This window comes from Pan troglodytes, chromosome 20 (genome assembly GCF_028858775.2).
Source record: "Pan troglodytes isolate AG18354 chromosome 20, NHGRI_mPanTro3-v2.0_pri, whole genome shotgun sequence".
Classification (NCBI taxonomy): Eukaryota; Metazoa; Chordata; class Mammalia; order Primates; family Hominidae; genus Pan; species Pan troglodytes.
Genome location: NC_072418.2, coordinates 54,011,452 through 54,024,124, shown reverse-complemented (window position 1 = coordinate 54,024,124; position 12,673 = coordinate 54,011,452). Strand labels below are relative to the sequence as shown.

The 12,673-nt window shown below is 48.8% G+C and overlaps 1 protein-coding gene across 2 annotated transcripts; it reads right to left on the bottom strand.

Moving 5' to 3' along the window:
* Positions 1-323: 323 nt before the first annotated feature.
* SIGLEC9 (sialic acid binding Ig like lectin 9) lies at positions 324-11,711 on the bottom strand. 2 transcript variants are annotated; one of them, XM_024351618.3, is made up of 7 exons: positions 11,193-11,711; positions 10,713-10,991; positions 10,460-10,507; positions 9,293-9,559; positions 8,547-8,637; positions 8,076-8,172; positions 324-614 (listed from the first exon to the last, which is right to left on the bottom strand). In XM_024351618.3, exons 1-7 carry the CDS (start codon positions 11,611-11,613, stop codon positions 378-380), a joined length of 1,440 nt encoding a protein of 479 aa, XP_024207386.2. In that variant the 5' UTR covers positions 11,614-11,711; the 3' UTR covers positions 324-377. The 2 variants fall into 2 exon arrangements, with proteins under 2 accessions (XP_024207386.2, XP_003316614.3); XM_003316566.7 differs by lacking the exon at positions 324-614 and adding an exon at positions 6,272-6,701.
* Between the last annotated feature and the right edge of the window lie 962 nt (positions 11,712-12,673).

Genomic DNA, 12,673 nt, shown 5'->3' with positions numbered 1-12,673 from the left:
ACCCTGCAGCTGATGCACACCACGTGCAGGAACTCCCATCACCCATGGCCACCCTGCCACAATGCTTTGTCAGCAACCCCTATTGGAGCGTTGTTGCCAGTGGACCCGGAACACCTTGGCCATTCCAGCATAGGAGGTGCTTAACCTTGAGGGGCCAGAAAAAAAAAAAAAAAGCCATGGGCCAGGTCCCAGGTCCCCGTAGTTAGAGCATGCAGCTCAGGAGTGCTGAGTTGAGCCTGGGCCCCTTGAAATCATCCAGAAACAAATGCAGTTGTCTAAGCCCAATTTATACCACTGTGAAACCCTCAAGGGCATCAGAGAATATAAAAGCAAAGAGCCCTATCCAAAGAACAGCAGCTTCAAAGATTAAAGGAACATCAGCCCACACAGATGAGGAAGAACCAGTGAAAGAAATCTGACACATCCAAAAGCCAGAGTATTTTACCTTCAAGTGACCACACTATCTCCCCAGCAATGTTCTTAATGAGTCTGAAATGACTGAAATGACAGACATAGAATTCAGAATCTGGATGGCAACAAAGATCACCGAGATTCAGGAGAAACTCGAAACCCAGTCCAAGGAATGTAGGAAATCCAATAAAATGATTCAAGATCTGAAAGATAAAATAATCATTTTAAGAGAGAATCAAACTGATCTGTTAGAGCTGAAAAACTGCAAAAATTTCATAATACAAGCGGAAGTATTAACATCAGAATAGATTAAGCTGAAAAAAGAATCTCAGAGCTCAAAGACCAGTTCTCTGAATCAACCCAATCAGACAAAAATTTAAAAAAAAAGAATTTAAAAAAATGACAAAAACCTCCAAGAAATATGGGATTATATAAAGAGACCAAACCTACGGCCCACTGGAATCCTGGAAAAAGAGAGACGCAGCAACTTATAAAACATATTTGAGGATATCATCCACAAAAATTTCCCCAACCTTGCTACAGAGGTTGACATATAAATTCAGGAAATTCAGAGAACCCCAGGAAGATACTGTACAAGATTACCATCCCCAAGACACATAGTCATTAGATTTTCTAAGGTTCACATGAAAGAAAAAATATTCAATGCAGCTAAAAGGAAGAGGCAGGTCATGTACAAAGGGAACCCCATCAGGCTAACAGAAGAGCTTTTAGCAGAAATCATATAAGCCAAAGACATTCGAGGCCTATATTCAGCATTCTTAAAGAAAACAAATTTCAGCCAAGATTTTCATACCCTGCCAAACTAAGCTTCATAAACGAAGGATAAATAAAATCCCTTTCAGACAAACAAAAACTAAAAAAAATCCATTACCACCGGACCTGACTTATAAGAGGTCCTTAAGGGATTGCCAAACACAGAAGTGAAAGAATGTTACATGACACCACAGAAAGTGGTGTTAAGTGGTTAAGTATATAACCCACTGACATTATGAAGCAACTATACAATCACGTCTACATAACAACCAGCTAACAACATAATGACAGGATCAAATTCTCACATCTCAATATTGACATATCAATAATGCTTTCGCTGGCTGTCCCTTTTGCATAGAGTCCAGCATGAGACGCAGAGGAGACTGGTATGCTTAATGTAGCCAGATGGGGCTGATGTAGCTCCTGAGTTAAAAATACATATTTCTTTGGGACAGAAGGAAACACGTAATTTACTCTAGTCCAGTTTGGTCCTAGCATCCAGGAAAGCAAAGATGCAATGTACCAGAATACCCATATCAAAAAGTTAGAAAGATCCCAAATTAGCAACTTAACATTACACCTAGAGGAATTAGAAAAACAAGAGCAAGTCAACCCCAAAGCTAGCAGAATAAAACAAACAACCAAAATCAGAGCTGAAATGAATAAAATTGAGATACGAAAATTCATACAAAAGATCAGTATACCCCAAAGTTGGTTCTTTGAAAGAACAAATAAGATTGATAGATCACTAGCTAGTCTAATAAAAAAGAGGGAACCAAAACCTTTCATCATTTAAGAGTTTTTAATTTCTCTTTCATGAAAGGTAAATTTACATACAGTAAAATAGATTTTATTTGCGTGATTCAATGTGTTTTGATAAATACATAACCACGTAATCACTATCCCAGTTAAGACATAGACTATTCCTAGGACTGGCTGGGCGCGGTGGCTCACGCCTGTAATCCCAGCACTTTGGGAGGCAGAGGTGGGTGGATCACAGGGTCAAGAGATCAAGACCATCCTGGCCAACATGGTGGTCTTGGCCAACATGGTGGTCATCTCTATTAAAAATACAAAAATTAGCTGGGCATGGTGGCCCGTGCCTGTAATCCCAGCTACTCAGGAGGCTGAGGCAGGAGAATCGCTTGAACCCTGGAGGCGGAGGTTGCAGTGAGCCACTGCACTCCAGCCTGGCAACAGAGCTAGACTCCTTCTCAAAAAAAAAAAAGAAAAAGAAAGAAAGAAATAAAATTCCCAGGACCCCAGAAAGTTCCCCTGTGTGCCATTCACGTTAATCCCCAAATCCCACTCCCAACCTGAGGCAGTCACTGTTATGAATTTCTGTCTTTGTAGATTAGTTTGGCCTGTTCTTGAACTTCATATAAGTGAAACTACAGAGCATGTATTCTTTTGCATCTGGCTTCTTTGACTCAAGATGTTTTCAACATTTATTCAAGCTATTGCATGTATTATATATTGTTATTATATATTGATGAGTATTATGCCGTTACATGGAAACATGTAATCAATTTTAAATATTAATTACTTAGATTTTTATATTATTTTCTCACTAAATGTAGGACATTTCAAGTGCTCAGTAGCCACATGTGGCTAGTGGTTACCATATCAAACGGCACAGTTGTACAAACATTATAGTCTCCGCTTTTACTTTTAGGTTTATGATTTGCTTCAGGCTAATTTTTTGCGTGTGATGTGAGAAACAGCTCAACACTCGTTTTTACCAACCCTAATTTCACTTGTTCCGCTAACATTTATTTTTTATTTATTTATTTATTTTCAAGATGGGGTCTCACTCTGTCGCCAGGCTGGAGTACAGTGGCACAATCTTGGCTCACTGCAACCTCTGCCTCCTGGGTTCAAGCAATTCTGCTTCAGCCTCCCTAGTACCTGGGATTACAGGTGCCTGCCACCACACCCAGCTAATTTTTTTTTTTTTTTATTTTTGGTAGAGATGGTGTTTCACCATGTTATCCAGGCTGGTCTTGAGCTCCTGACCTCAAGTGATCCACCCACCTCAGCCTCCCAAAGTGCTGGGATTACAGGCGTGAGCCACTGCGCCCGACCACCTACCAACATTTATTAAAAGTCTTTCCTGTCCCAATTGAACAGACTTGATGCTATTCAATTGACTGTATATGTGTGGGTCCATTTGTAGACTGTACTCTAGTCCACACCACACTCTCTGTGTATTACTCTAGTGTTAAAGTCTGCCTTCTCTAAATGTGTTTCTTATCACAATGATTTGGTTATTCTAGGTTTTTATGTGTTTATATAAATTTTAGAACCAACTTATCAATTTATAACTATATATGTATATATATAAACTTATATTTACAATATACATACATATACACTCATCTATACTTATGTACATACATATACACATATACATATATTTTATATATATATAGGAATTTTGACAGGGATTACCTAAATCAATATGCAGACAACTGACATTTTAACCATTTTTGCCTTCTAATCCATGAACGTGATATATTTCTTCCTTCATTTGGGCCTTCCTTAAGTCTCTCAAAAATGTTCTATATTTATCAGTACAGAAGCATTCCGTGTTATCTTAGTTCATTTGTGTTGCTATAGAGTAATATCTGAGGCTGGGTAATTTATAAAGAAAAGAGGTTTATACAGCTTGTAGCTGCAGTGAACGCCAAGAATGAAGCACTCAGACAATTCCAGCTGAGCGGGATGCGGCAGCAGCATCTCTGAAATCAGAGTGCCGCCCCAGAATCCGTCCGCCAAGTGTTTCTCGAAAGGGCTTGTTAAACCAAAATGTCCACCAGAGGGCCTTTTGCGGTCGGGTCATGAGACACATATGGCCTTGTAAAAACACTCAGACTACAGTCTCAGGAGGCTGTTTTCAGCGCTCCTTATCACACATTCCGTTCCTTGCCCTGTTTTCAGGGTCAAGGAGTTTCAATCTCATGCACAAACAACATGCACACAGTGCCTCAGTATTTTTCCATGCCTCGACCTCAAATGCCTTGTACATAAGCTTGAATATGTTGCCGTGCACCCCCCCCCCCCCCCAGTTTATTTGGCTCACAGTTCTGCACCATATATAAAATGCTTGGCACCAGCCTTTGCTTCTGGTGAGGGTCTCAGGAAGCTTCCACTCATGGTGGAAGGCAAAAGGAAGTCTGCATGTGCAGACAATATGGCAAGAGAGGAAGCACGGGCTAGGGAGGGGAGGTGCCAATGTCTTTTTAACACCCAGCTCTTGGAGAAACTCTCACAGGAAGTAACAGAGTGAGAACTCTCTTATTACCTTGAAGACAGCACCAAGCCATTCATGAGGGATCCAATCCCGGGACCTGAACACCTCCCATTTGGCCCCACCGCCAACACTGGGCATCAAATATCAACAGGAGGCTTGGCAGGGCCAAACAAACCATATCCAAACCATAGCATAGGATTTTTTTTTTTTTTTTTTTTTTGAGACAGACTCTTGCTCTGTCGCCCAGGCTAGAGTGCAATGGCACAATCTCAGCTCATTGCAACCTCCACCTCCCAGGTTCAAGCAATTCTCCTGCCTCAGCCTCCCGAGTAGCAGGGACTACAGGCATACGCCACCTCGCCTGGCTAATTTTTGTATTTTTAGTAGAGATGGGGTTTCACCATGTTGGCCAGGCTGGTCTTGAACCCCTGACCTGAAGTGATTTGCCCTCCTCAGCCTCCCAAAGTGTTGGGATGACAGGCGTGAGCCACCACGCCCAGCTTGGATATGATTTTTTATTTATTTATTTATTTATTTATTTATTTTTTTATTTTTTTTGAGACAGAGTCTCGCTTTGTCTCCCAGGCTGGAGTGCAGTGGCACGATCTCGGCTCACTGCAAGCTCCACCATCCGGGTTCACGCCATTCTCCTGCCTCAGCCTCCCGAGTAGCTGGGACTACAGGCACCCGCCACCACGCCCGGCTAATTTTTGTATTTTTAGTAGAGACAGGGTTTCACCATGTTAGCCAGGATGGTCTCGATCTCCTGACCTCGTGATCTGCCCGCCTTGGCCTCCCAAAGTGCTGGAATTACAGGCGTGAGACACCGTGCCCGGCCATGATTTTTAAAAAATTGTTCCTTGGTACTTTACGGTTTTTTGATGCTGCCGTAAATGGGCAAGAGTCTAGATTTAGGGAAGTTTTAGTGCTTCCTCCAGTCCTTTGATTTCTTCCTATCAGGGCTACTGCATAAAGTGATTGTTGTGAGATGTCCCTTTCCTCGTTCGGGTGCTGCATGTAGGTAAATTTTTTTGGATCATGTTGTTTAATTTGCCAGATGATCCTGTGCCCCTTTGGAAACGTTTCTCATTCCCTGGGTTTGGCTTTAGAGGAGGGAGATCATGAGCTGCTGCTTCACTCTCTCCCTCAGCTCAACCCAGAAGTCCAATCCTTGAACTCCATTTTCAAAGACAGAGACAGAAGAAGGCCCAGGAGGAGGGTGTTCTAGGAGGAGGGTCCCCAGTGTGCAAGGACTGAGGTATGAACCAACAGGGCATGTTGCAAATGATTTGGAAAAGACCAGAGGGACCAGTGGGTTAAGTGGTGAAGATGGAGGAGTGGACTGAAGTGGGAGAGTGATGTCACGAAGAGGATGTGATGGGAGGTTCAGGATCCAGGAGCCATGGATGGGCTGTGAGCAGTGCGGAGAGAGCTCAGTGTGTCCTAAAGACTCCCACTGGACTGTGCACAGTACGTAGACTGCAGAGAGTAAGGCGGCCTAGCAGTCACAGGGTGGGGAGATGAGGCTGAAGAGGTGGGCAGGATCCAGATGCTACCTAGACCTGATTTGCAGGCCGAGGTCATTTCCTGGAAAGTTGCAGAATCGCTATTTTGCAGGCAGGTGACACAGACATATAAGTACCAGTTGCCACCAGAATCAGGAGAGGTTCCCAGCAGGACCTTTGTGTGCAAAGCACAGCGATCCATCAGTGCTCGGCATACACCTGTGCCAGGAGCTCTGATGGGATGTGACTCCTGGAATGGTGACCACAACCTTGCAAGTAGGGCTTCTCATTCCTGTTTTACAGAGCAGGAAACCAAGGTACAGAGAGGTAGGAATTTGTCTGTCTTTTAGTTAAAAAAATAAAAGGGAGGGCACAGTGTGGATTCAGGTTTGAGATACTTTGACTCCAAAGCCTGTGTGCTTTTCACTCTGCACATAATTCATAGTGTTATCATAGCTCATCATAGCTCATCACGTTGAGGGCTGTTAATTCTACAAGAATCAGCCTCTGACTTCTCCCTTGCCTGGAGGGGCTGTGATCCCTCCATCAGGCTGAGTCTCTGCAGTTTCTCATCTGTGGATCTTGATCTCCGAGTACTCGGTGTCAGTGGCCTCCTGTCCCCGCAAGTCCCGAGGCTTCACCATCTGGAAGCTGAGGGATGCATACTGGAGCTCTCCTTCCCCCACTGAGGAGCGGGCAGAAGCTGGGGGAGGCTGGTCTGGGGGACTGTCTTCTGCGCAAGGTTCAGTCAGGGGCCCCTGAGACATGGGAGAGAGAAGTGAGTCAGAGCAGACAGTGAGGATGGGGCGCGGTGGCTCACACCTGTAATCCCAGCTCTTCGGGAGGCTGAGGTGGGCAGATCACCTGAGGTCAGGAGTTTGAGACCAGCCTGGCCAACATGGTGAAACCCTGTCTCTACTAAAAATACAAAATTAGCCAGGTGTGGTGGTGAGCACCTTTAATCCCAGCTACTCAGGAGGCTGAGGCAGAAGAATTGCTTGAACCTAGGAGGCAGAGGTTGCAGTGAGCCAAGATTGTGCCACTGCACTACAGCCTGGGTGACAGAGCGAGACTCCATCTCAAAAAACAAAAACAAACAAATGAAAAAATGCACTTGAGGCAACAGCCTCACTCACTTCACCCTTGTTCTTGCTGTAGTGGAGAGGTAGGTGCTTAAAAGGTCAGAATGTGGCCGGTCACGGTGGCTCACGCCTGTAATCCCAGCACTTCGGGAGGCCAAGGTGGGCAGATCACGAGGTCAGGAGATTGAGACCATCCTGGCTAACACAGTGAAACCCCGTCTCTACTAAAAATACAAAAAAATTAGCTGGGCGTGGTGGCAGGCGCCTGTAGTCCCAGCTACTCCGGAGGCTGAGGCAGGAGAATGGCTTGAACCCGGGAGGTGGAGCTTGCAGTGAGCAGAGATCGCACCACTGCACTCCAGCCTGGGCGACAGAGCAAGACTCTGTCTCAAAAACAAAAACAAAAAAAAGACAAAAAAAGTCAGAATGTGCACTGCTGCCGGCTATAGAGTTTGGGATTTTTACTCTAGATCAGGGGTTGTCAAACTACAGTATCTGAGTCATATCCAGCCCACTCTTTATGTTTGTGAATAAAGTTTTATTGGCACACAGCCATATTCATTTCTTTACACAGGGTATATGGCTTCTTTCTTGCTACAACAGCAGATTTGAGGAGCTGCAATGAGACTGTGTGGCCCATGAAGCCGAAAATAGTTTCTATCTGTCCCTTACAGATAGTATTTGCTGGCTTCTGCTCTAAACGGTATTGAGGGGTGGGGGAACAGCTGTTCAAATGCAGAGGAACTGGACGGTGATGTCTTCTGGACAGTCCCCCCAGGCAGGAAAGGAGAGGAGACAGGCAGACAGGTGAGGGAGCAAAAGACAGAGATCCTCAGGCCTCAGCAATGAAGGGTCAGGATAGGGAGCAGAGACAATAAAAGCTGTTCTTAGGGGAGGAAACCAACCAAACATTGTGATTTGGGGCTACAGAGAAGAAAGGAAGAACAGAGAGGAGGTAACTTTGGCTACGCCCAGCTGATTAGTCCTGGGGTTCATCTTGTGGGAGGTGTCCAGGCTACATGCTGGCTGTGGAGAGTCCACATCACTCACCTGAGAGGCTGAACCCCTGACAGCGTTTGCATCCTCTATGCCCGTATCTCCCACGCCCGCTGCTGGCCTTGCCGATTTCTTCCTGCAGGACCTCACTCTGAGTGAAGAGACCAGAGAGCCTTTCAGTGTGGTCAGATTGGGGTGCGGTGGGCAGACCAGGTACCCCCATGTGTTTCCTATTAAGGGACTGCAGGGGTGACTGAGGTGGGAGAGCAGTGGTCCAGTCTTAGAGACCCCAAGGTTGAGAACAGAGGCTCTCTTCTCCTGGACAGTGGGTACCAAGGTTTGCCACAGACTCAAAGCTCCTCAAACACAGGCCCACATGGAATTCTCACCATGCACCTGTGACCTCCTTCTTGCCCCAAGCTCTTGACCCATCCAGGTCCCTCCAGCTCTGGCTTCAGGGATCCAGCTTCCAGCCTGTCCTCCCCCAGGGCTCTCCCTCCCTCCCTCCCTAGGGTCCATGCTTACACGACGAAGATGACGCAGAAGGACAGGAAGACCAGGGCTGTGGCTCCAGCTCCCCCGACCGCCCCCTGAGTCACTCCTGATGTGGCTTTGCCTGTTGACAGATTGGAGTTATTTTTGTGATATATCATAGAGAATTGGGTCTCTTCTCCTCCCACTTCCTGTAGGGTCCTAGACTTCTATTTCCACTTCCCCTTCCCAGACACAAAGAACAGGAATGAGAGAGAGCAGGACATGGAGAGACTTTTCCTGAGGCCAGTGAGGCGTGCAAGTGCCAGCCATTCCTTTTGGGGTTTTTTTTTTCACAATTTTAATATTTTATCCATTAATGAATTTGTTTTGCATTCAATTTTTACTGTTTTTAAAAGATTATTGCATTGCAATATGATTTCATTTGATTGCTGACTTGCTGGGCTTTTTCTTTTTTTTAATTTGATGCTCAAGGCAAGTATCTCAGTTGTGTGACTCCAGTTCAGCCCTGCAAAGAAAGGCGCTTGTCTCCCTAGACACACCTGTCCAGGCCCCGTCCTCTCCCCTCTGAGATCCACTCCTGCCCTCTCCCCACCCCACAACCCTTCCCTGGCAGGAAGAGGACGGTGGTGCTGTGGGTCCCAGGGAAGTTCCAGACCTCACAGCTGAGCACAGACCAGAGCGGAACTCCTCTCTGAAGGTCCACGCTCAGCGGTTACTAAGGGTGGAGGAGGTGTGTTCTCCTCTCCAGCCCCTCCCCAGCATACTGGTGCACTCACTCTGCAGGGAGACGTTCAGGGAGACCTGCTGAGAGCCCAGAGGGTTCTGAGCTCTGCAGGTGAATTCATCTTCATCCCTCAGGTGCACCCAAGGCAGCTCCAGCACTCCCGGGTTTGAGGGCTGTGAGGGGCACAGGGTCAGGCCTCTCCAGCTCAGGCTCAGCCTGGCAGGGGGATTGCTGTCAACTGCATCAACTGCACAGACCAGGCGCAGAGACTGGCCCTCTGGGAGTGAAAGAGATGAGCCATTTCCCAGGACTGTGGATACTGTAGAAAAAGAGACAGAGGGTCAGAGAGATACATAGATCTGGAGAAAAAGGAAGGATACAGAAAGAGACTGATGACAGCAACTGACACACAGACATAGACTGAAGTTCTGGAAACACACACTTTCACCACTCACTGCTGGGAATGTAAACTTCTCCCCGCTTCATCGAGAACAGTTTGGGCTTATCTTTCAAAATAAGAAAGAACATATAATGTAGCTACATTTTGCTTTTAGGAACTTAACCCACAGGCTTAGATATTCCTGTGGAAGTAGATACAAGATTGTTCTATCCTGCCGTAGGATAAAATTAGTGCCGTGATCTTCCATTAGGAGATGCCACAAAATCAGAGTCCATCCATGCAGTGGACTCACACACAGCCCTAGAGGAGGGTGCGGACAGTCTCACTACGGACGTCAAACCACCTCTGAGATCCTCCAGATGTACAAACCGAGACTCAGGGCAGCCTGGATGGACAGTGGTTGGTTCTGGGGAGGGGGGCAGGCATCGGAGGAGAGCCTTTGCTCTGCAATTTGAATTTTTGCCCATGGACATTTATCACCTGTCCAGAAGTACTTAGATCAGAACTATCAGAAATAAACAGATAAGGGTGGAGATGTATTCAGGAGATACATGAGAAGGAGCCTCAAAGCCTGGTCCTGCTGTGTGAATGCCACCCTCTTCTTGTTTGAGGCTGAAGGGAGGTGTGTAGGGGAGTCCAAGGGAGGTAATGGGAGGATGGGAACAAGTGGCCTTGGGGCCTAAGGATACAGAGGGGCCCTGAGTTCACCCACAAGGACATCCCTGTTTGCCAAAGTGAGTCCAGGTTGAGGAATAAGCCAGCCCCATCCTGACCTGAAGGCCCTGCTCCTCCAGCCCCAGGGAGGGAGCTCCATCCTACCTGTGCCGTCTCCTTGGAAGACAGTCATGGTCAAGTTCTGAGGGGGGTCTGGGACAGAAAGACACGGAGACCCACATCACTGTGAGGGCTGGGAACACTAGCCCTGTCTGTCCCCAGGAGCCGCATAAACAGGGAAGGCAGAGCCAGTGTCCTCCTGACCCCACGACCAGCCCAGATTCCGGGACCCAGCACCCAGTGTCCAGGCTTGACGCTCACCCCATCAGGGACCCAGGCGTCCCGGCCCAGCACTCACAGGACACGTTGAGATGCACGGTCTTGTTCGTGGTCACGCTGGCCCCAGGGAAGGTCACCTGACAGGTGAGGCTGGTGCCATGGTCCTGGGGCTGTGGGATGAGGGTGAGCACCGAGGAGTGGGTGGTGGAGGGGTCCAGGGGGGACACGGAGGTCCCTATCCAGGAGATCATAGGGGGCGTCCCCTGCTCACAGGCCCAGGGCACAGAGCAGGTCAGATTCTGCGGGCAGCCGGACTCCAGGGTGCCTGGGATGAGGATGTTGGGCCTGTGGGTCAAGGCTGGTGAAGAGAGGGGGACTCAGGATCAGGTCAGAGGATCCATGGTGCACCCCTGGGGGGAGCTCAGGCTCTGGTCCAGCTCCTGCCCTGAGCCAACTCGCTTCACCCTAAGCCCTCTCCTGGGGCAGGGGCTCCATCCCAGCCTTTCCCTGCCGCCCCCATGACCTTTCCCTGTGGCCTTTCCTGGAGCCTGTGCCTTACCTGTCACATTCACAGAGAGCCGGTGATGTTTATAATTCCATTTTATATTTCCTGTCTCCACACGAAAGAAGTATCTCCCCGCATCACTTCTTCTGGCATCTCTGATGCTCAGGGTGCAATTCTTGGTATGTGGGTCCCCAAGGAGGTGGAATCGGTCCCGAGTCTCCTCCCGCACTGCCCGAGCTGGGTTGTTTGTGGCCACTGGAGCATCCTGGTCTGTATTGGCCCCTTCCCGGAACCAGTAGCCATGAACTACTGGGCCAGGGTAAATCCAGCCACGCGAGGGGTAGGAGAAGGAGCAGGGCACATGGACACACAGGCCTTCCTGCACCATCACGGAACTCTGCATCGTCAGCAGGTTACTCGTCTGTCCTTCCGCCCTCTCCCTCCCCCAGAGCAGGGGCAGCAGCAGCAGCAGCATGTCTGGGGTTGGAGGTTCCAGGGCCGCCAGGGAACATCTGTTCCTCAGGGTTCTTCTCTCAGGAACTGAGAGCTCAAGACTTAGAGGAGGCCCCACAGGAAGACAGGGGCGAGGTCGGAACAGTGACCTCCTCAGAGGAGGAACTTTACACCCAGACACTGTCAGGCCCGGGTCAGCCCTGGGAGATCCACCGTCCACCACCCCATGTTCACTCCTGGGTCCCTGAGGCCAGAGCGGGAGACAGACTCACCCAGATTCCCACCCCATGCAGGGCCCACCCCACCTCCTACCTCCCTCTCAATGCCCTTCCCCTTAGGTGACATTTTCTGCAGGGTGAAAATGAGTCCCATCTGGCCAGACCCCTGAGTCACAGGCTGTGGATATCTGCGTAGCTCAGAGGTGGGACTCGGGGCCATGAGAGATGGGGGTGCAGGTGGGGTGAGCAGGCAGCCTCTCATCCCCCCCCAGCAAGCACGAGGTGGGCACCCCCTTTCTGCACAACGAGGTCAACACAGCAGAGCTGGACACTGTCCCCAAGGGGTCACTGTGCGGAGGGGAGACACGGAGGCTCCTGACGTCTGAGCTGTCCACGGCAGGAGCTTCAGTTGGGGGGCACAGGCAGGATGGGGTCACTCTCCCGTAGGTCAGGGGTTCAATCTCAGGAGGACTGAGCAGAGGGACATGGGGCTGTGGAGGTGAGGATTCTGTGTGTTGATACACGCCAAGGACACAGAGGGGAGCCTGGCTCGCAGGAGGTCTGGGAAACTGAGGCTGTGACTGTTGTACTGTGGGGCTTGGAAGGGAGGAAATTCGGAAGAAAAGGGACAGATTTCAAAAGGGGAGATATTTCTCCTTTCCTCACTGCACCACGAAGGGTTTCTTCACCACCGATGTCTCGCTCAGCCACACTTCCCTGGTTACTCCAGAACATGAGGGATCAGCTGACCCTGGGGCTTTGCTTCTGCAAGCTCTGCTCCCAGGGGTCCCGGTGAACAGGAGATGTGGAGTGAGGACACCAGCCCCGGGGCATGCACCCTCCGCGATGGGCAGGATTTCATGG

Coding starts and splice junctions, on each gene's coding strand:
- SIGLEC9 (XM_024351618.3), bottom strand. CDS start 11,613: ATGCTGCTGCTGCTGCTGCCCCTGCTCTGGGGGAGGGAGAGGGCGGAA. Junction 8,638..9,292: donor CCTGAACGTCTCCCTGCAGA/GTGAGTGCACCA, acceptor ATCTGTCAACAG/GCAAAGCCACATCAGGAGTG. Junction 615..8,075: donor TCAGGGGTTCAGCCTCTCAG/GTGAGTGATGTG, acceptor TTTATCTTTCAG/ATCTTGAATCATTTTATTGG.